The sequence below is a fragment of the Caretta caretta genome, chromosome 3 (genome assembly GCF_965140235.1).
Source record: "Caretta caretta isolate rCarCar2 chromosome 3, rCarCar1.hap1, whole genome shotgun sequence".
Taxonomy (NCBI): domain Eukaryota; kingdom Metazoa; phylum Chordata; order Testudines; family Cheloniidae; genus Caretta; species Caretta caretta.
The window spans coordinates 151,294,128-151,315,627 of record NC_134208.1 but is presented as its reverse complement, the minus strand read 5'-3'; the positions used below and the strand labels follow the sequence as shown (position 1 = coordinate 151,315,627).

At 39.1% G+C, this 21,500-nt stretch overlaps 1 protein-coding gene across 2 annotated transcripts in view; it reads left to right on the top strand.

Moving 5' to 3' along the window:
• Positions 1 to 21,500, top strand: part of BTBD9 (BTB domain containing 9) — a 308,026-nt gene that overhangs the window by 253,504 nt on the left and 33,022 nt on the right. For both annotated transcript variants that reach the window (XM_048843484.2, XM_048843485.2), the window contains one exon: positions 18,296 to 18,374. In XM_048843484.2, coding sequence (XP_048699441.1) covers positions 18,296 to 18,374 — 79 coding nt within the window. The remainder of the gene's footprint in view (positions 1 to 18,295; positions 18,375 to 21,500) is intronic.

Sequence of the window (21,500 nt, the reverse complement as noted above, 5' to 3'; positions counted from 1 at the left end):
TATACATATAAAGCTTCCAGAGCTTTGGAAGATGGTGAAAGCGGTCTAATTTCAGCTGAAAATATTGGCTGTTCTGAAACTATATAGAAACACATATGTTTGTCGACTGATTAAATCTGTTTCTGTAATTGGGTAACATTACAATAGCACATTTAATGACAAATATCTCCCCTTTACAGACCCATTAAACATGGGGGACTAGCTTTTCCAAATATTCTATGGTACTCCCAAGCCAGCCAGCTCTAAGCAGAAGTGGAGTGGGAATGCCCTAACCTAGCCAAACACTGGGTCTTCATAGAACAAGAAAATTGTGGCAGTGTAAATATCACTATGCTAGTATGGATTAATAAAAAAAATCATGCCCACACATCATTTACACACATCCTTTAACAAAGGCTACTTTGTAGGTTTGGGATAGAAATAAGATCAGTTCTTTTCCTTTGCCAGTGACACCTACCGCTAATAATCCACGTCTTAACCTGTATCACAAATCAGAAAGCTTCAAAGATTGGGAGAATCATGGGCACTCACAGTTGACTAGCTATTCAGTAGAGAAAATTTTCCAACTTAATTAGAGAGCAAAACTAACTACAACTGGCCCATTCTCGCCAATTCCAGTACTTTTGAGTCAGGCATTATATTTCTTAGCTTTCTAGAGAAAGAAATTTCTAAAAAATTTTCTTTTTTATACGGAAAGCTAACTTTAATAGATAGCACAATAAAATAATAAGATTCTGATTCAGTGGTACCTCACACCAGTTAGGTTAAATATATATATAGATTGAATGGGAATGCATGTTGGAGAAATTGTGGTGAAAGAGGAGCATTAATGCATATATAGCGGAAATGTCAAGTCATTAGAGAGTACTGGGATGCAATCCGTAACCAAATATCACAAATTGTTGGATATTTATTACCGAATGATCCTTTGGTAATCTTCTTTGGGCTTGCTAGTGGAAATGGTGACAAGAGGAAATGAAAAATTACTTTCATCTGCTAGTAACCGGTCAACTATTGGTAGCCTCTCATAGGAAAGAGAAAAATAGTACAACTATAGAGGAATGGTTCAAAAAATATGGGAGGTTGTGGTTATAGAAAAATTAATACGCTAACTATGTACTGAGCAAAACAGACATTGATACTTAAATATTTAGTTATTTTTATTCAATACTCACATAGTACATTCACCTTAAAAAACCCAACACACCTGTCAAGTTTTTTGAATAATAATATTTGATAGACATGCCTGCTCTGTTAATATGTGTATATTGAGATTTCACTCAATAAAATCCCTGAAGTGACATATGTGTCATAATGATGCTCACTTTGTAATGTGGTAACACCTCATTAAATAGAAAGATCTGATGACTGTATCCCTATATAATGTTTCTTTAAACAAAAACAACTGTTGTAATGATTGTTTTGTTTTTGATATTTACATGGCAAGAATTTGTAAGCTTGTTAAAAATTCCTAAATAAATAAATAGTTTATATATAATATATATATATACACACACACCCCCTTTTAGAATTTGTTTAATTGGTTAAAGTAGATTTTTTTCTGAATTAAAATTTAGATTTTACAAAAACTTAAATCAGAAGCTACTGCAGAAATAAGGAAATATCCTGATGTTTTAATCAGTCCAATATTTGACTGATTCTTATCTAGTTCAAATTCAGCAGAAATGGATATAGCGTTCCCACAATGGTGTCCATTGGAGCTATAGATGTCACATTGTTGCCAGACAGCTTCCCATTTTATAAATATAACCTAAGAATTAGAACTATATGAAAGCAGAAATGACTTGTGCTGACACACAAGAGATCATGGCCAGTAGCATGCACAGTTCATTAGAGAAGGGAAGATTAATGCACTGACTGCCGGATGTACAGCTGATCTGTCGTTAAACAGAGAGATTCTGACTTAGTTGTTAGCAGTCTCTTAGGCTTTTCAAAACATTATATATTCTGTGCAACAAATGCTGGAGTAGGGAAATGATCTATTTTAGAATACTTTGAGCTTATTGTAGTCATCATTTTCTTTTTTTGCTGTATGAGCTCTCACTCTAATTATTTAGATCTTCTTCCATGGTTATGAAAATAAGATGTATGAGATTTTTTTTAAAAACTTTCCCCTCAATATTTAATCCTCTCAATTTTGCTTCTTAATCAGCTAATGAGGGCGAAAGACTCACCCTCCCAGCTGAATGTGTTGCTGCACTCAACCTCTTCTGGTTTACAGTACTGGATTAATTCTTTATCACTCTCAGGATTGCTCATTGCACAGTTCTGGGCCATTAGAGAATAGGCTTATATTTAAAATCAACATTCTGTAGATGTTACTCAGAGGTTTAATGTAGTTAAGACCTTAATGCCTAGTTTGGTAAAGATATTTAAGGATATTGAAGAAATGGTGCAAAGCAGAGAAATTTAATATATGGCCATTTCTGCAGATATTAAAGAATTAAGATGTTGAGAAACTGATATGGCCACCTGGACAGACCACTCCTGTGGAGAAATATGAAATTCATAGAAGTGTACTTTGTGATCTGGAGGTGGAAGGAATTGTACATTTCTTGTAAATTGCATCATGAATACTTCTTTCCCTTTTATATTAGCCTATAGCCAGTCAGGTAGAGCTTTACATATTTTTTGTGGGATACGTAACTCTTTTTGGCATGTACAGCTCGGTATTTTGAAGATGACAGTAAATTATGAATACATCTTCTAAGTCTCGTGGGTATTGTGCTAGCCAGATTAGACTCATAGGTCACTTTATGAGCAGGCAGCAATTATGTCTTCCAAAACTAAACTAAAATCAGACTATGGCCCAGGATTTTTCACTGATTTTGTCTTTCAAGATGTAGAATTATTTTCAGTGGCCAATTTACTTTAAATGTGTTTAAGTGTTGGTATTTTCATTAGTTCTCATTCAGAGACTTTTCTGTCATCTAATACAATTTGCCTTCTGTAAGTTTTTTACTTTCTTAACTTCATTCCATTACTTCTAGTTATACTCCCATATATCATACTAAATAATAGCTCCTCTCTCTTTCAGATATTTGTAGCGGTTACCATGTTCCACTCTTGAGTCATCTCTGGCAGGCTATGCATATTTAAATCTTTCCTCAAAAATCTAACCCTCCAGCTCCACATTTTTGTTGTTCTTCTGTAAGCATTCTCCAATTTGCTAGTATATCTTTATTAACAAGGTGTCCAGAGTGAGTGCAATATTCAAAGTGTGCAGTGTGGAGCCATTATATGATGTGATCTCTTTATATGCAACCAACACATGGATTGTAATTGCAACCAAATCATTTTCAAGAGCAAAGAAATGCTTCTGCACAGTAACTTGCTGTGTAGACAAGCCCCTGGTTTTCTTTTGGTATCACTGTTCCTTCCCAGGAAACATATATGTGTCACATTATTTTTTCCATAGATGTATTATATTGATCATCACTGGTACTGGCATCTCCTCCCAAACTGATGTAATCTGTGAGCTTCCTTAACATGCTATTAAAGTCCACCCCATGATCATCAACAAGGTCAGAGAAAACATGGATCTCTGGGGTACTCCATAAGAAACCTTTTCCATTCTTGAGATTTTGCCATTTACTGTTTGTTTACCTTCTTTTTGCCAGTTTCCAACCCATGTGACAGTGTTTTTCTCCAGGCCAAGTGGAATTAATTTTTAGGAGTAATATATCAGAAATCTGAGTGAATAATTGCTATAGAAAAATGTAGAAAATGAATTTTGTCTCTTCATTTTGTAAATAGTCCATAAACAGATTATGATCTTCAATTCATCATTTTTCAGAAATATTCACTGAATAATTCTGGAGAATAATTCTTGTTCTATAGAGTGTTTATGAACAATACTCTGTATGGGCTCAATGAACTGAAATGTCAAATTCTAGCTTTTTTAATTGGACACTTAGGCCCAAATACTGAGTTGTGGCCAAAGAGCACTTGGCACAGCTTGAGAGATTTGGACAATGGTGGTTTTAAGCCACCTGTGCGTGCCTCTACTTGGGGAGACGTTTTGGCACTAGGATGCTCCCCGACATAAAATGGGACAACTTACATCAGCTGTCAGTGGCCCCATGGCATAAATATAAAGGGAAGGGTAAACCCCTTTAAAATCCCTCCTGGCCAGAGGAAAAATCCTCTCACCCGTAAAGGGTTAAGAAGCTAAAGGTAACTTTGCTGGCACCTGACCAAAATGACCAATGAGGAGACAAGATACTTTCAAAAGCTGGGAGGAGGGAGAGAAACAAAGGGTTTGTGTGTCTGTCTATATGCTGCTTTTGCCGGGGATAGAACAGGAATGGAGTCTTAGAACTTTTAGTAAGTAATCTAGCTAGGTATGCGTTAGATTATGATTTCTTTAAATGGCTGAGAAAATAATTGTGCTGAATAGAATGACTATTTCTGTCTGTGTGTCTTTTTTGTAACTTAAGGTTTTGCCTAGAGGGATTCTCTATGTTTTGAATCTAATTACCCTGTAAGGTATCTACCATCCTGATTTTACAGAGGTGATTTCTTTACTTCTATTTACTTCTATTTCTATTAAAAGTCTTCTTGTAAGAAAACTGAATGCTTTTTCATTGTTCTCAGATCCAAGGGTTTGGGTCTGTGGTCTCCTATGCAAATTAGTGAGGATTTTTACCAAACCTTTCCCAGGAAGTGGGGTGCAAGGGTTGGGAGGATTTTGGGGGGACAGACGTGTCCAAACTGCGTTTCCCAGTAAACCCAGTTAGAGTTTGGTGGTGGCAGTGGATATTCCAAGGACAAAGGATAAAATTAATTTGTACCTTGGGGAAGTTTTAACCTAAGCTGGTAAAAGTAAGCTTAGGAGGTTTTCATGCAGGTCCCCACATCTGTACCCTAGAGTTCAGAGTGGGGGAGGAACCTTGACACCCCAACAGACCATTTCAACACCCAGAAATCATTTGGGAGTAAGGGGGCCTTGCCCACCACACCCATTACCCTTGTTTACTGAAGACAGAAATTAGAATCCTTTCTTTTTTTGAAGATTAGTACTAGATATGCTTTTCTCCAATTTCTTGGTACTTCCCAGTTTTTTCAGTAGTTTTCAAAACTAATTTCTAGTAGTGTGTAGTAAGTTTATTTGCTAACTTGCTTAATAGCTTAGGATATAGACTACTCAGACTTTTATGGATCTGATTCTCACTGTCACTGAGGTGTAAATGGGGCCTTAGTGTAAATTAATCAGTTCTGTATGTGTTCAAACTTTCTACATATTTCCTAATTGCATTTTATTAATAGCTATTTTTATAATGTCTAATCACTTCCTCATTGTCAATGTTCTTTTCTATATTTTTGTTATGGAAGATTTTTTTTTTATAAGGAAGTTAGTATCTCAGACATTTTTAAATCATTAATTTCTGTGGTTATTCCAATGGTGGCCATCTCTGACTAAAAGCCATTAATTAGATGCTTGACTCATTTATTCTGGATAAATTGGCTTTAAAAAACTTGTTGCTTTTTTTTTTCCTACTGAGAAAGAGCATCCTGTTTGTTCAGTGTATCTGATTCTGCTGTGCCTCAGACTTTAACTTTACTCCCAAAATTAGAAAACGTGGACCCAGCCCTGGACCCTTGATTTTTCCCTTTTTATACTTCCATATCTTTCCTGCTTTAGTCTGCTTGTTGCCATCTCCTGAATATTACCAGATTTTATCCTTACCCAGTCCTGACAAGAAATCTATATTCATGTCTTAATTACCTCTCATTTCAACTATTGCAATTACCTCATTATGTTTTTTTTTTTAAATCCTTACTTTTCCAACTTCAGGAATGCCACAGTGTGGCAGTCAGATTATTCTCTTATTACTCGAAACAAGATATTTTTGCCATCTTCCATCATTGCTGATGGCTCCTTAGCCAAAGCCAATTCAAAACTATACTCTTGGTTTTCATAACTTAGTTGACTTGCTGTACCATACCTCTGTGACTTTCCACTATTGTGGTGGTGTCCTTTCACTTAAGCTACCCTTTCCTCTTACGTGGGACTCACATGATCTATTTTTCTGAACTAGAAAGTTTTCTAGTTTTCCTTTTCTCTATAGCTAGTGATTGACAATCTCCAGTTTGATCAAACATTTGTAATATTCTTACAATAAATTGTGTGTAAAAGAAAATAAATGGAATTATACATTAGTCCAGGATTTCTTGTTTGTAGTTATAGTGCAAATAATATTTCTTTATAGAAATTCTTTTTTCGATTGGGGCTTGCTTTGTAGAGGGCACAACTGTCCATCAATTTAATATTCCACCATGCTATGTTTTTTTGCACCTGCCTTACTGTTTAATACAGTCATAGGACCAAATCTAGAGATAGTGGATAAGATACTGTAAAGGAGCCTCAGGGACCTATACCACCTTCGGGCCTGTCTCACCACACTGGCGCCTCCTGCTGGCCATTTCGGAATTAGCGCTGGTCAGCGGGTATGTCCTCCAGTGGTGGTGGCTCTCCCGTCCTCGTCTCCGCTTGCAGACCCACTGCAGTTCCAGTCTCACTGCCTCTGCTTTGTATCACAGCCCTCCGGCCATGTCACAATCCGGGTTCCCCTCTTCCGGGGGACTCCTTCTGCAACAGTCTATTCCCCTCTTCCGGGGGACTCCTTCTGCAACAGTCTAGCCGCTCCTCACAGTGGCTTGGCAGTCCATAGCCTGGCCACTTCTTCACCGGTGGTGGGGGAGACCAAGGCCCAGGCCCACCCACTACTCTGGGCCTGTAAACAACAGTTTCCCGCTGCCCCTCCTTTCTTTCTCCAGCAATCTGTCTCAATTCTCTGGGCCACTTCCCCACAGCCTGAACACCTTTGGCTCCTGCCTTTGGCTCCTTCACCCTCCTCCCAGCGCCTTGGGCCTGCAAGCCCTAGCAGCCCTGTTCATGGTGCGAGCCACTGCCCTAATTGGCTGTTCCTTGCAGCCCTTCAGGCTGGGTTTTAACCCTATCAGGGCCAGTGCAGGGCAGGCGCCCCATCACATGGCCCCTAAGTATGTACATTACAATAACTTAGACTCATGGACTTATCATGACATCATACTGGAGATTCAAGAAACTTCTATGACCTGTGCTATAAAATAGATCAGACTAAACAATCCCAGTGGACCCTTGTGGCCTTAAAGTCTATGAATATATGAATCTTACTGACTTGTATGTTGCACCTTTAACATATCACATTTCAGTTTGGCTCCCAGCCTCGAGCAGCTCTGGAGATGTCTGCTAAACCTTGTGCAACTATTGCCAACTCTGGTGAACCTAACAAATACTAATAGGCTGCTAAACTAATCTACGTGTTACTGAAACCTATGCACCTGAAACCTGAACACACCATTTCCACTAATACAGCTTCCCATCCCCTTGTCAAGGGCACACTCACAGTTGGTGGAACAGGGGTTGGAGAGTACTGGTGACTGCCTGCCCATATTTGAATGTTTGGAAAAGTACTGAATGGAGTTCCTGCTCTTATATCTTCAAAACTACACTGGACAAAACACTAGAAAATATAATAGAAACAATCCTGCATTGATCCCTGGGACAATGGCCTGGATGGGACCTAAAAAGTCTTTTTATATCATTGGCTTTTTTCATGAATACACTTTTTTCTTTTCTTCTTCCATTTCATGGTTGTATATTTTAAATAATGACGTTTTGGCTAAATTTGGATCTGTAAGGCATCTCATGGCCAACCATATCTTGAGAAACTGCTTTTGCTGAGCTGTGGTATTCTGAAAATAAATATTTTTCATCTGAATATAAATAAATACACATACCCCCATAACCAATGCCATTGTAATTGTTACCACAAAATAATAATCCAAACATCAGGTATTCCCTATAAGAGAGGGTTGATTGCCCTGTGGTGTAAGGGAAGGCCTACCTAATGTTGCAATTCTTATTTGATGGTAGTGTTTATTTGCTGTGGAGTTGATTGTTGTATAAGATAGTCATTTAGCTATCTAATTAATAGAAACTGTCTGAATGTTCACAAACTAGGTGATAGGTTGCTCTTCACATGCCTGGTGCCGCTAGTGTTTGCAGCTGCCCTTTGTTATAGAAGTGGCCATTAAACCACAGTGACTGTTAGAATCACTTGTACAGACACAAACCAAGTCAAAGGTTAATGTATCTTGTGCTAAAGGTGGCATTTCTGTTCTCTTCCGAAAAGATTTTTTAATTAGATTGCTGACATGCAGGATCTAATTTCATTACACCCTTGAAAAATCACAATTTTGCCTTGGCTGACCAAATCATGTGTAGTTTTTATAGCATTGAAAATACCACTTGGCTGGCACAAAATGTTATAACGCATTCACGATATTAAACTATTGATTCATTCCAAGTAAAGTTTGTACCGGAAAAATTAAATACATGAATCATAGAAATCAGAGATGGAGCAGAATTATTAGGTCTTCAGGTTCATCCCTTGGGGGCTGCTGCAGGATTGTTCCCTACAGTATATTTGCTAGAGTTATATTCAGTCAGTACAATTTCCTATGACTCAAGTGACAGGGCTTTCACCCCTTTCTGATGGTAACTACTCCCCAATTTAGTAGATTTCTACCATTAGTAATCCTTCCTGATATTCAGTCTGAATGTGCCTATCTAATTTCACTTAATTGCTTCCCCTATATCACACTAAACAATCACTCTCCTTTCTTGAATTTCACACTCTTCAAATAGCATATTTATAGACAGTCATTCTGTCTCTCCCACCACCTTAGTTGTACAAGTTTAGCTAATATTTAGTTTTTAATCTTTCTTCATAAATCAATCCCTCCAGCCTCTAAATCATTTTTGTCATCTTCTCTGAACTCCCTCCAATATGTCTATATCTTTTTGGTGTTGAGATGCAGGGAGTTGAATGAGTATTCAAAGTTTAGTCTCACCAGAATCATACGGAGATAACCTATCATCTCCCTGCTCTCTGACATGATGCAAACCAAAAATTGCGCTCATTTTTTGGACAGCCATATTTCATGTCTAAAATAGTTCAAATTTGAATCACTATGAACTTGGGTCAGTGTTTTTGCTGTTCAAATTGCACAAGACTGAATTACAAGCTGAGTTGCCTTGTTTCCAAAGATCAGGTTAATAGCTAATTCGGTGTGGTGAGAATAGTGGAAGAAGAATTTTCTCCCTTAATTATCAATCTCTAGCATGTTTGTATGTTGTTACAGAGAGACAGATAATGATTTACCTTTTTACCAGTTTATTTTCATCTTTGAAGTGATACTACAATTTACTACATTCTTTGGAGTTTGACATGTCAATTAGATGTTATCGACAGTAATAGAGGGCCAGTTCCTGTAAATGTGAAGTTTTTATGGGTAGGCCATGAAATGACACCCCAAAGGAGTGTGTGAGAGTAGAGTGATAAATATCATGTTACCCTGCACACCACAAAGGAACTGATTAATAGGGAACATGATTCTATCTCACACACCAAAATGTTATTTATTTAATTTTCTGTCAATCAACTTTTCTGTTCTAGTTATCTGAAAAGTTAAATAATCAAGATTTGGTCACACAGTGGGGGTTGGATGAAAAGTCATAAGCAGCACCCTGTTCATTTGTTGTGTTACTGCATATATTATGATCTTATTAGAGCCCTTCATTACTATTGCGGCATGCTCAGCGTGTAGGGGCAGGGCTTGGCAGTGTTTCTGAAGAGGTAGGCGTGGGGCAGGCTCTGTTCCCTCAGGCAGAGCAGAATGTAGGGAATTGTTCCCATTGTCTTTGTGAATTCCCCCAGGAGTATAAAACAGGTGTACAAATTTTAAGTCCCCTTTACATTGCTAGTGTGGTGTAAAGGAGCATTATTGTAAAGGGCAGTATGGCCTTATAAATACTTGTGGTTCTTTAGTGATTAGAGCCTGGTCTAAATTTTTGGACTGAAAAAATATCCTATCAAAATGTGCTCCATGAACTGTTTGTTACTGACCTTTTTGGAGATGCTCAGTAGCCAATATAAATTGTGACTTTGAGTCCCCAGCCCTCACTTGCTCTTCAGTTGCCTATGATCTAACACTGAGCATATAGCTGCATATATTTGTTGACTAATAACTAGAAGTAAAGGGTCAACTAGCAACATTACTATTAGACAGAGGGAGTTTGGGGATTTCTTCCAGTGCTCCCCACTGCCATTCTCCATGCATTGTATTGTAGTTTAAATAAATTACCAAAATAATTGAAACCGCCTTGATTATATTGTGTTATATTGACCAAAAATATGCAGAATTTTAAAATATTGTGCACAGAATTTTTAATTTTTTGGCACAGGATTCCCCCAGAAGTAATTCTCATTCACTTCACAATGCCATAGTGAACTCTGGATGAAAAGATACTCCAGTGATAATTAGTGGACTGCTTTTATATTATGTTCATTTATAAATAACGTTGTTTCCTGTGTTGTTTGTCAGAGTATTTTAAACACAGACAGCTGCCTCAATACATGAGTCTGATAAAGTGTATTAAAAATAAATTATCTAAAGAGAGGCTAATTGGTAACTCTTCAGGGAGTATAGATCTTTTGGTATCCTGGATGGAGTGCCACTGAGGAATGATGTATAATGTTTACTGGAATGCCAGTCTTGTTGGTGTTTTTAATTAATTTGTATTTATGTATTTTAAAGTTAAGGGACTTCTTATAAAGAGGGTAACATGTTTGTTTGTTAATACATACTGCAGTTATGTGACAGATATTGCCATGACTAATGTGTAGTGCTTATTCTTCTTGCATTTACTTCAGAGATTTCATGGTATCTTTCTTCAAAGACTTCTATTGCCATTTCAAGTCCTCTTGCTCTACTTTTCTTCATTGTTCATTACTATCATATCAAGGAATATAACATAAATGTAACAAAGATGCACTATTAGATGTCTTTTAGCTTTGTCTCTATTAAAAATAAATTAACCAAAGAGAGGCTAAGAAAAGAGAGTTACAGAGGGAAAACAACTACTTGAGCTGGCATCCTTATTGCTCCTTTAGAAGTACTAGGTTTGACAGTCCTCTTTTTGTGGGAGAATTTTGCCAGGCTCTTTGGAAAACTGTAACGGTGACATCACAAATGCGTGGAATCTGAGCTGAAGCTCTCATAGTCCTTAACTGAGGGAGGTGAGGAGAAAAGGGATGCTGAGTTTTACTTTAATTAAAAAAAATAAAATTAAAATGGCCTTAGCTTTTATTATGCAGGTCCCTTTACAGTATTTTCTCCTTTCCCTATGCCCCAACCCAGTCCCTGCTGGTCCCCTAGAGAAGAGGACTGAGCTGGTTCCTTAACTTGGGCGCCTTATGTGGTCATGCAGCTGCTAGCTGGATCTCCCCTGTTCTTACGTTAAAGTGCTAAATTAGAGATTTCCCAGGGTGGGCAGATTGGGGATTATTTTATTTTATTTTATTTGGCACCACTGTATCTGAAAATGAGCTTTCTTTATAAACTGGAAATTTACGGGCAATTTGTCTATAAAATGGTTTGGTCTCTTTTGGTATTTAAAAAAGGAAAAGAAAAACTGCCAACTTATTAACATTTGAAAATTAGCTGCTGTTGAACTGCAATGACTGTTTTCATAGCATTTTTAATACACATATCCATGTTAATTTTGTAGTTGTTCCATAGTAGAAATTGATATAGTATTGGTTATAATACAGGAGGAATATTACTTGTGCAGAACATGCTGCATTGCTTGCTGTAGACACAATGGGCTTGTCTTTTGTGTGATACACACATGTTTGTGTTTACAAATGACAGTTTGCACATACTAGTTGGGTGCTTGATGACCAATTTAATGTTAATGCAATTATCAGATTTATGTGTGCACAGACAGGAGGCCATTTGAAATTTTTACTCATCCTATTGTCCATTTTTGCCATTAAGTCTCCCTATTACCACAACTCCAGTAGAAGCTACTTGTACATACCTCAGCCACAATCATTGATTCAGTCATCAAATTTTTGAGGCTGGTTCCCTGTGATCCCAGAGACCATCTAGAAGAGCATATGAAACTGCCATCCCCACTACTGCTACCTAGCCTGGGGACTGGCACTTTTGCCTCTGTCCTGCCTCCATGAGAATAAGTAGAATTTGGATTTCCAGTTTAGCACCGTAGATTGCAAATAAGCTGGACCCATGAAAGAACTCCATGTTTGATGTAAATTCAGTTTGTGTTCATTCATGTTTTAAAGGGGAATTTGTGCTAGTGGATATCCGTAGAAATTAGGTGTATTAATGCTGTTGCTTGGGCCCTGTCTGTGTTATGGAAAGGTAGCATAATGCTAGACTTCCTTATAACATGGTAGTATCTTACACAGTTAAAATAGGTTTGGTCTTGCAGTGTAGCAAGAACCAAACCATATTTTAAGTGTTCTTGTGTCATGCTAAACTCTTGGAATTAGCCCGGTTGGAGCATAATTCTGAAGTGTAGTTCAGTCCTTTCTACACTACAAGAATGAATTGGGTTTTAACCACGTCCAGCACTACTGTGTTGTAAGTAGATCCTGTCATATAGTAGCTCTTCACAGTGTCAGTGGATCCTTAGAAAACCTCAGTAACAGATATGTTTCTCCCTCTTTCTTAACTTGCTTTCTTCTGGAGGGAAACACAAAAAGGGGAAAGGTCATTATTTATGTACAATAAATCATATTAGAAAGACTGCACCTTTTCAGATGACTTACCAGGCAAGAGTTTAAACCAGTGAGAAAAGCCATTACACCTTGTAAGAGGTAAAGTGCCATAATGGAGATACAGGCTATAATTTGTCTGGATAGTAATGCCTCTTCCATTCTTCTTCTCCCACCTGCCCCAGTAAATAAAGAAGTAGGAAGAAACATGAAGATTTTTTTTTCCTGAGTCGATTGTTGGATGTGCAAAGCCATTGAGTTTTCTAGTGACAGCTGTTGCTGTTGGAGAGATGAAAGCACTTGGCCTGAGAGTCTGTTTGTGTGTTTGAGCAGAAAAAGCGATTTTTGTTGCAAAGAGCTTTAAGTGAGACAGACAGAGTAAGAGAATAAGAGAGTGAGAGATAATTATCTAAATTATGTTCGGGCTATTATTGAAGACGAATATAGTTAAAATGTAATTAAATATGACGGGCTCACAGGATGCAAGCTTGGCTTTGGAATGCTAATTATCAATTACTGCATCTCCTTAGGGGAGTCAGGCAGTATGAGAGAGTTGGGGGTGTGTGGCTGAGGTGAGATGTAGAGTATTAAATAAAACACCTTAGGGCTGTAACAAGGCTAATTTCTTTTTAAAAATGGTACCAGGGGAATTCCGCAGACCAAGCAACTTGCACTGCTGCCTTTCAGCTTGAGGACCCTAGTGTAAGTCAGTGTATGTTGCTGGTCCCTAGTCTTTTCTTCAAGCTGTAGACCTCAGCTGGAGGTAATGATTATGTCTACTGTTAAAGTGATGACCAGGACTGCCTCAGCTTGAGCAGAAAATCTAAAATGAGTCAACCAGTCAGACACTGTGCGAGAGTAAAAAAAGATCAACACTTCCATAAAGTTTAAAAAACAAGGAGGAAAGAGGAAACGCACCACGGTGACGTGCTCAGCAGATTCTTATATCAGTTCTGGAACTGAATCTTGCTGAGTGATTGTACTGTATTAGTAACTTACCTTGGAGGAATCCTTATCCCAGCCCTCCCAGTTATAATTAGCCACACAGTGTTAGAGTCTGTCAGTAGGTTAGGGGAAAAATGGTGGTGGATACTGGGAGGTTGTTTGATAACGATGAAATTTATTCTCTAATGTTGTAAATAAGTGTTGAACGAGCATGGAAATAGGTGTTGTATGTACCAAAAAATAGTAAAGATGCTCTGGACCAACTTTAATAAAAAGTTAAAAACCCTGTCTCCCCGCATATCTCAAATCCTCAAGAAAATCTTCAGATTTGTTACATCATCTTTCAATATGATTAAAGAAGTGATTGTGGTACTTTTCCAATCACAGCATTGTGGCAGCCAATAAGGATTCTCCTACCTGCCAGTGATGGCAGTGGTTGTGAGGTATCTGCAGGAAGCAGTTGCATAAAATGTCACTGAAAGGATCTTCAGTGGACTTCTACCACTTGTTCAATGCCTTTTAATATCAGTCACATCCCACTGCTGCATGACTGGGTGGATGCGTCTGCCCCATTGTCTCCACTTCATCTGAGAGATGACAGTCTGTGTTACTTATTCCCATTTTGGGGGGAATCTGTATTGAAGGATGGCACTATTATCTGACCTGTGCTCAGAATTGCTATAAATAGATATATTTCTACTTACATTGTATACTAGGATCCCTGAACTAACTTTTTCCTGGTCCCAGAACTACAAGTGTCCAAACTTGGGAAGCCACAAAGACATAGCCCCTTCCTAATAACTTTTCCTAGCAATTTAAACACCTTCACATAGCATAATTTTAGAATATTTTCCAGATCACTGTGGTGAGAGGCAGATTTAGCCTTTCCATATCACTTTTTCTTCTCTTAGTGTTCAGTCTGTAAAAAGAAATATTTATTTTTCAGTACATGAATTGCAAGCACATACATTAATGCAAACTGAAGTGATGGGTTATTACTAGTAAGAGTGCCACAACTCTCCAAAATAAAACAGAAACTCAACTTTGGCAGTTTGCACCTCATACAAAAGCATAAGTGAATACGTAGGACTTGCAGTAGGCCCTGAACGTTAATTGACTCAGGCTCTGTCAGACTAATAAGGGAAGCAAACTCAAGAAGCAAAGATACCCCACTGAGAACATACTTGCACTCCCATAGATGTTCAAAGATAGGGATAGTCAGTGAAAGAGTCCTATCTGATTTCATGTTCATTTAGTGCAGTGTTTCCCAAACTTGGGACGCCGCTTGTTCAGGGAAAGCCCCTGGCGAGCCGGGCCGGTTTGTTTACCTGCAGCCTCCGCAGGTTTGGCCAATCGCGGCTCCCACTGGCCGCGGTTCGCCGCTCCAGGCCAATGGGGGCTGTAGGAAGGGCGGCCAGCACATCCCGCGCCACTTCCCTCAGCCCCCATTGGCCTGGAGCAGCGAACCGCGGCCAGTGGGAGCCACGCTTGGCCAAACCTGTGGACGCAGCAGGTAAACAAACCGACCCGGCCCGCCAGGGGCTTTCCCTGAACAAGTGGTGTCCCAAGTTTGGGAAACACTGATTTAGATCATGAAGAGATAGTCAGATCTCTACAATAGGAGGGACCCAAACCCCATAAGGAATACAAATAAACAATACATTATGTGCAGGCCATAAGTGCAGATAGATGTTGTACCTCGGGAGGGGGGGAGGTGACAGATTCATATCTCACTTACGTAAATCATAAATAACTCCACTGAAGTCAATGCAGTAAAACTAGTGTAAGTTGGAACAGATTGAGATTGATAGTCTCCTTTAAATGAATACAACCTCATGATAATAAAACTAGTAAAACCTAGACACAGTAATACCATCTTTGTGAAGAAGAGATCGAAAGTTTACTATCAGGATAAAACTCTAGTTCAAGTCAAATGGCCCTGTGAGCAGCAAAGCTGTTATAAGGGACTGGGAGGGTCTGATGTGGTTGTCACTTTTTCTGTTGCTATCTTGTTTCTTCTATGAATAACATTTGAAGTTATTCTGAATAAATTCAGGAAAATGTCTGATTTTTTTTTCTCTTCGGGAAGTTCATCAAATTGTATTAATTACTTTTTTATCATTCAAATCCCTTTGTAACGGTAGTTTTAATTAAGGTTAATTTTGTATCTAGCATTCAGGTTGTATTATTGAAAATAAATTTGAATGCAATTAAGTGTTAATCCAGTATGATGTTTGCAGTGTTGCTGAGCTGAAGAAGAGCTCTGTGTAGCTCGAAAATTTCTTTCACCAACGGAAGTTGGTCCAATAAAAGATACTACCTCACTCACCTTGTCTCTCTGAAATCCAGTATAATGGAAGATTGCTCTTAAACTGAGACCTTCAGATCGTATTTTTCTTTCCTGTTCCTCCTCTTTCACTTTTAGCATGATATGTGAGCTTGAGGGAATGGTGGGAATCAGAGTGCTTTGCGTCTTGTTTATTGGGGTAATGCTGCTCTATTTTATTAGGAGGTAGAGATTTCACAATCCCATGCAAAGTCTGCTACACAACATTACAACCCCCACACTGTTTGCAAATCAAATATTCCTGTTCAAGAAAAGGATTATGATGTAAAAGTCAGACTTCAAGGCAGTAAGTTGAGGAAGCAATTTTCTTTTTAAAAATCACAATGCAGGGATGATTTTACAGTATATCATAAAAATTGAAACAAAGTTTCTTTCCTTATGGGAGCTAATTTGTCCTATTGCATGCAATTGTTTCTTTATTAATTGTTGTAAGTAAACCATCTGGAGTACAGGATTAAGAGTGAGGACAAAATATAAATTGACTAAGGTTCCAATTTACACAATTTGCTGCATATAAAACCGTTGACATAATACTAAGGCAACTGTATCTCTCTGAGATTTTGTAATGAGTGGGATCCCTAAAAGTGAGATGAGAGTAACTTGTTTCCATTGACTGCCACTTCTATTCTAACTCGAGATAGCTCTGATATAGCTAGATCAAAGCTAGTATCGGTATGTGTGAGTGTGCTTCAGTCACACTTCCCAACTGCAGTTTAGACATACCCTATGATTTTCTACCTCTTGCCTTTCTTAATAACTGATATATTTCACTTTGTTATAATGAAGAATAAGTACTAAGTTAACATGTTGAATAAGTGGTCTTTTTCTTTCTATAAAATTGCTTTATAGAGTGAGGATTCAGTAAAGGGTCCAAAGAACAATGAACTGACATAAATCTAAATATAAATAATTTTTGATCTTTCATTTGTAATTAGCAATAATCACTGAAAAACATGTGTCTGCAACTATCTGATGTGGAAGAAAGAAATCTAATTATGGACTGCAAATCTTTTAGATAAAAATACTGTGTGATTTTTACGGTTGTGGGTGCCAACATACTGATTAGAAATATGCTGTGTAAACTGCAATAATCATTATACTAATCAAGGATTTATGGGACCAAGGTAACATGGTCATGGATGCACTAAAAATGCACAGACAAATGATTGAAACTTTCAACAACCAAGCAAAGAGTAACTAAGAGTGTATATACACTGCAATTAAAAACCTGGGGCTGACTTGGGTGAAGAGGCTGTTTAACTGTGGTGTAGACATTCGGGCTCAGGCTGGTGCCTAGGCTCTAGGATCCTGCGAGGTGGGAGGGTCCCAGAGCTTGGGCTTCAGCCCGAACACCTACATTGCAATTAAACAGCCCCTTAGCCTTAGCCCTGCCTGCTTGTGTCTGCTGGCACAGACCATCCACAGGTGTCTAATTGCAGTGGAGACATACCCTGAAAGACATGGGTGGTTCCCAGGGCCAGATAAAGGTATAGGTACTAAAGACCAATATTAGGGCCCCAGCACCTTGAATCATGTGATCACTTCAGAAGAATGTTTCTAGCCCTTATGGTTGCAGAGAGCCTATGCATCTCAGTTTCTTCCCTACCCTCCAAAGCAGGAGTGTGTGTGTGGCAGGAGAAGAGTACAGTGAACTCAGTCTTTCCCCACCTAACCAACGTTTACACCCCAGCTCCTGCCCCTCTGAGAGGATAAAGGTGGGGGCCTGCTGTTCCCAGCGGGAGGAGTTGCTCCTGTCACTCCTGGCTGAATGAAGGGGACCCCATATTGCTGCCTTTAGAAAGGGAGGGTGGCACCACTGCCATTTGAAGTGGGGAATGAGGCCACAGCACTGGGCATGAGGCCACGGGATGGAGCCATGCAGGAGGTGGGGAGTTCATGTCATCATGTGCCTACAGCTCTGATTTGCCTTAATCCAGCCCTGGTGATTCCTTTGGTCTCTACAGGTAGTTAATGTGAACATCCATTTCCTCCTGTATATTTCTATTATTGATACTGTCAGAAATTAATTCAAAGGAGCTTTAGAATTCTGACCAATATTTTTTTCTATTACAATTTTTCTTAAAGGTCTTTAACAATAGTTAGAGCTTAACTTCTCTGTATGAATTTTTGCACTGAATTGTGTGTGGAGTACACCTAAGTAGAGTCAAGGCACTTAAAAAATCTAAACTGAACCAAGACTGCTGGAAATTCAGGCTATGAAAAGTGTGTCCCCCTTCTGGTCCCATTAAATGCCAGCCAGTTTTGTCACTTCAATGGATTCTTTCTGTATTTCACTGCAACCTATGGTGACTCTACCTAATACAGTATGTCCCTCTGCTTTCTTTTGTAGATCTTGGCAAGCAATAACTTTTGACAGACAACCTGCATCCTTCATCAGAATAGTTGGAACTCACAACACAGCTAATGAGGTATGGGACAGTTTTTAAGAGAGGAAAAACTATTATATTCTTGCTGAATATACAGATTTCATTCTATTTCCATAGTAAACTGCTAATGCTGCCTAAAATGTACCTGTGTTTATTGCTGCTCTAGCAATCTAGTAATGAAGAGTATTTTGGTCACTTTGTCATTATCTTTCCAGACTGTACAGGTTTCTTTACAGCCAAATGTAAAAACCACTGTAGCACTCTGAGAGGCGGTAGCTAGGTTGACAGAAGAATTCTTCCGTTGACCTAGCAGTATCTACAATGGGGCTTAGGTCATCTTAATTACATCACAACAGCGCATGAATATTTTCACAGCCCTGAGTGATGAAGTTAAGCCGACCTAATTTTGTAGTGTAGACCAGCCCAAAATGTTTGTCTGGCCTTCATCATGGCATTGTTGAACATTGCTGTAAGTTAGAAGTAATACTTAGCATACAAATGTTTATTTTTAGGAATGATCACACAATTATAAATGCATTGGGGAAGCAATATAGACTCTGATCGCTTGTTTTTTTATCACACAATATTAAGATGCCCTGTAAATAATAATAAAAAGTCTCATTTTCCAGAAGACGATCATGTATAAATAGGATTATTCTACTTATAAATCAGTGAGCCAAGCAATCAGTCAGCAATGACTATGTTGTGTGGTAATCAGGATAGCTGATTTTATTTATTTATTTATTTTTAATTCAGAATATTTAGAAACATCAAGTTGTGCACTAGTTACCCTGCAGTATGTAACCATGTGATCTTTCTGTTGTTACCCTGCTCCTCCCCACTAGTTTGAGACTCTGATTACATATTGTCTCAAATCAGACCCTATTTCTGCAATTATCTTTGGGGTGCCACTCAAAATGTGTAAAGTTAAGTGAGTACATGTGTATGTCTTAGCAGAGTCTTAGATTGTAAGCTGTTTGGGTCAGGAACCATGTTTTCCTGTGTGTTTGCAGAGCCACACAATGTGGTTCTGATTGTGTTCATGGCCCTTTCAGCATTATTGTAATACAGCTATAATTCAGACACTTCCTCTGCCCTCTCTTACAGAGGATTTTTACACTCCCTGGATCAGACTATGGTGAAGGTATTGGTCTTCTCTTCCATTCATGCCACTTCCAACACCTCCTCTTCCCACCCTTTTGCCTTTTTTGAGCAACACTGCATCCGACACTATTCTCCTGTCCCCCTCCATGTTAACTGTCAACTACCATCCACCGAACTCCTCCCCATCAGCCATGCTCTCTGATTTCAGCTCTTTGCTCTCTCTTGCTTTCTTTCCTCTCAGTCTCCCACACTCCACATTGATGACTTCAGCTTCCATGTTGATGATCCTGCTGATCCCTTAGCTACACGTTTCCACACCCTCAAGCCCTCATTTGACCTGCAGCCCCGGTTCAGTTGTCCCACTCATGAAAATGGCTATTCGTTTTACTTGTTCTTGCCCAAGCACCGCTCTCTTTCTGATCTCCTGTTGCTGAGTTCCCCTTCTCTGATCATTGTCTGATCTCTTTCAGCATCACCCATCAGTCCCCCTACTCCCCACATCCTGTCACTCAGTCTTTCTGTGACTTCCAGGCCATCAGTGTGAATAACTTCTCACCTGCTCTCAGCCCTCTCTTCCCTTTCTTCCTTTGATGGGGTTTTTGATTCTCTCCATGCTTCACTCTCCTCCACCCTGGACTGTTTTGCCCCTTTCTGCCATCACAAGGTCTCCTCTGTCAACCCCCAGCCCACCCCCAACATCTGCTTCCTGCGCTCACACTGCAGAGCATCTCTGGTGGAAATCCTGTGATTGGTCTGACTTCCTCCCTTGCAAATTAGTTCTCTCCTCCTTCAGTTCTGTCATCTTCCTAGGTAAACAACTTCAATTTAAGTGAATCTCACACCCACAATCTCAGCTGCCTTTTTGCCACCTTTGACTCACTCCTCAAACCCTCCGCTCCTCCTGCCTCCATTTCTCTCTCAGCACAGGATCTTGCTGATTTCTCTCAAGAGAAAATACAATGTGACCTTCCCCCTCCCCTCAGCTTCCCTTCCCTTCCCCAGGACAACTCTCCTCCTCCACTGTCACGGATGCAGAAGTTTATCTGCTCTCCAGCTCCTACCCCTCTATTTGCCCCGTGAATCCATCCCACACATTTCTTGATCACTCTCGTGCCCACTCTCATCCTCTCCCTTAATCTTCTCTTTAACCTCTCACTTTTGTCTGGTTCTTTCCAAGCATGTTTTAATCTCTTCCATCTTAAAAAATAACCAACCTTGACCCCACTTCTATCTCCAACTACCCCTTCCCCTTTCATCTCTAAGCTCATTGAATGTGTTGTCTACAATCACTGTCTGGAGTTCCTTTTCAATTCCATCCTTGATTCTCTCCAGTCTGGCTTCTGCCCATTGCATTCCACTGAAACCGCTCTCACCAAAGTCTCAAATTATCTTTTTCTAGACAAGTCTCAGAATCAGTACTCCATCCTCATCGTCCTTGGCCTGTCAGCTGTCTTCAGCACTAACAATGTGGGGTTCATTAAGGAACAAACCATTGAATGAGAAAGAAATAAAATTTTAATAAAACAAACTGGAGAGTGTCTCTGATAAACTGCTGCACACAGCCATGTGGTGTTCTCAATCCCCGCCTCCAGAGCACATGTCCAAATTCCTATGTTCATAATATTGTCACTTATGAGGGAAAGTCTCTAAATTATAGGCTTCTACAAACACATCTCTACATCTTTCATCTTAAAGAAAAACAAATTAACTCTTATATACACATATATATACACATATATAAAAAGAGCTAACAATTATCTAATAACACATGCATTAAATTCTCTACCCATGTCGTGCATTTCCATAAACCCAATTTGTAAACTACCTAAAGAGGAGAGGTTACCAGTACATCACTCTGGAGTGTCTTTACCACTCACTTTCCTCAAATACCACTTCTCCAGGCAGGTTAGCAAGTCTCTATGAGTCTTTCAGGAGGCTTAATCTCCACTCTGATCTTCTCAGTATCACTCTTTCATTAGAATCTGAGTTGTTCTCTTGTTCCTTGACAGTTTCTCCTTTGTGTGTTGATAATAAAGGATCAGTCAGATGGGAAATACCAGAGTC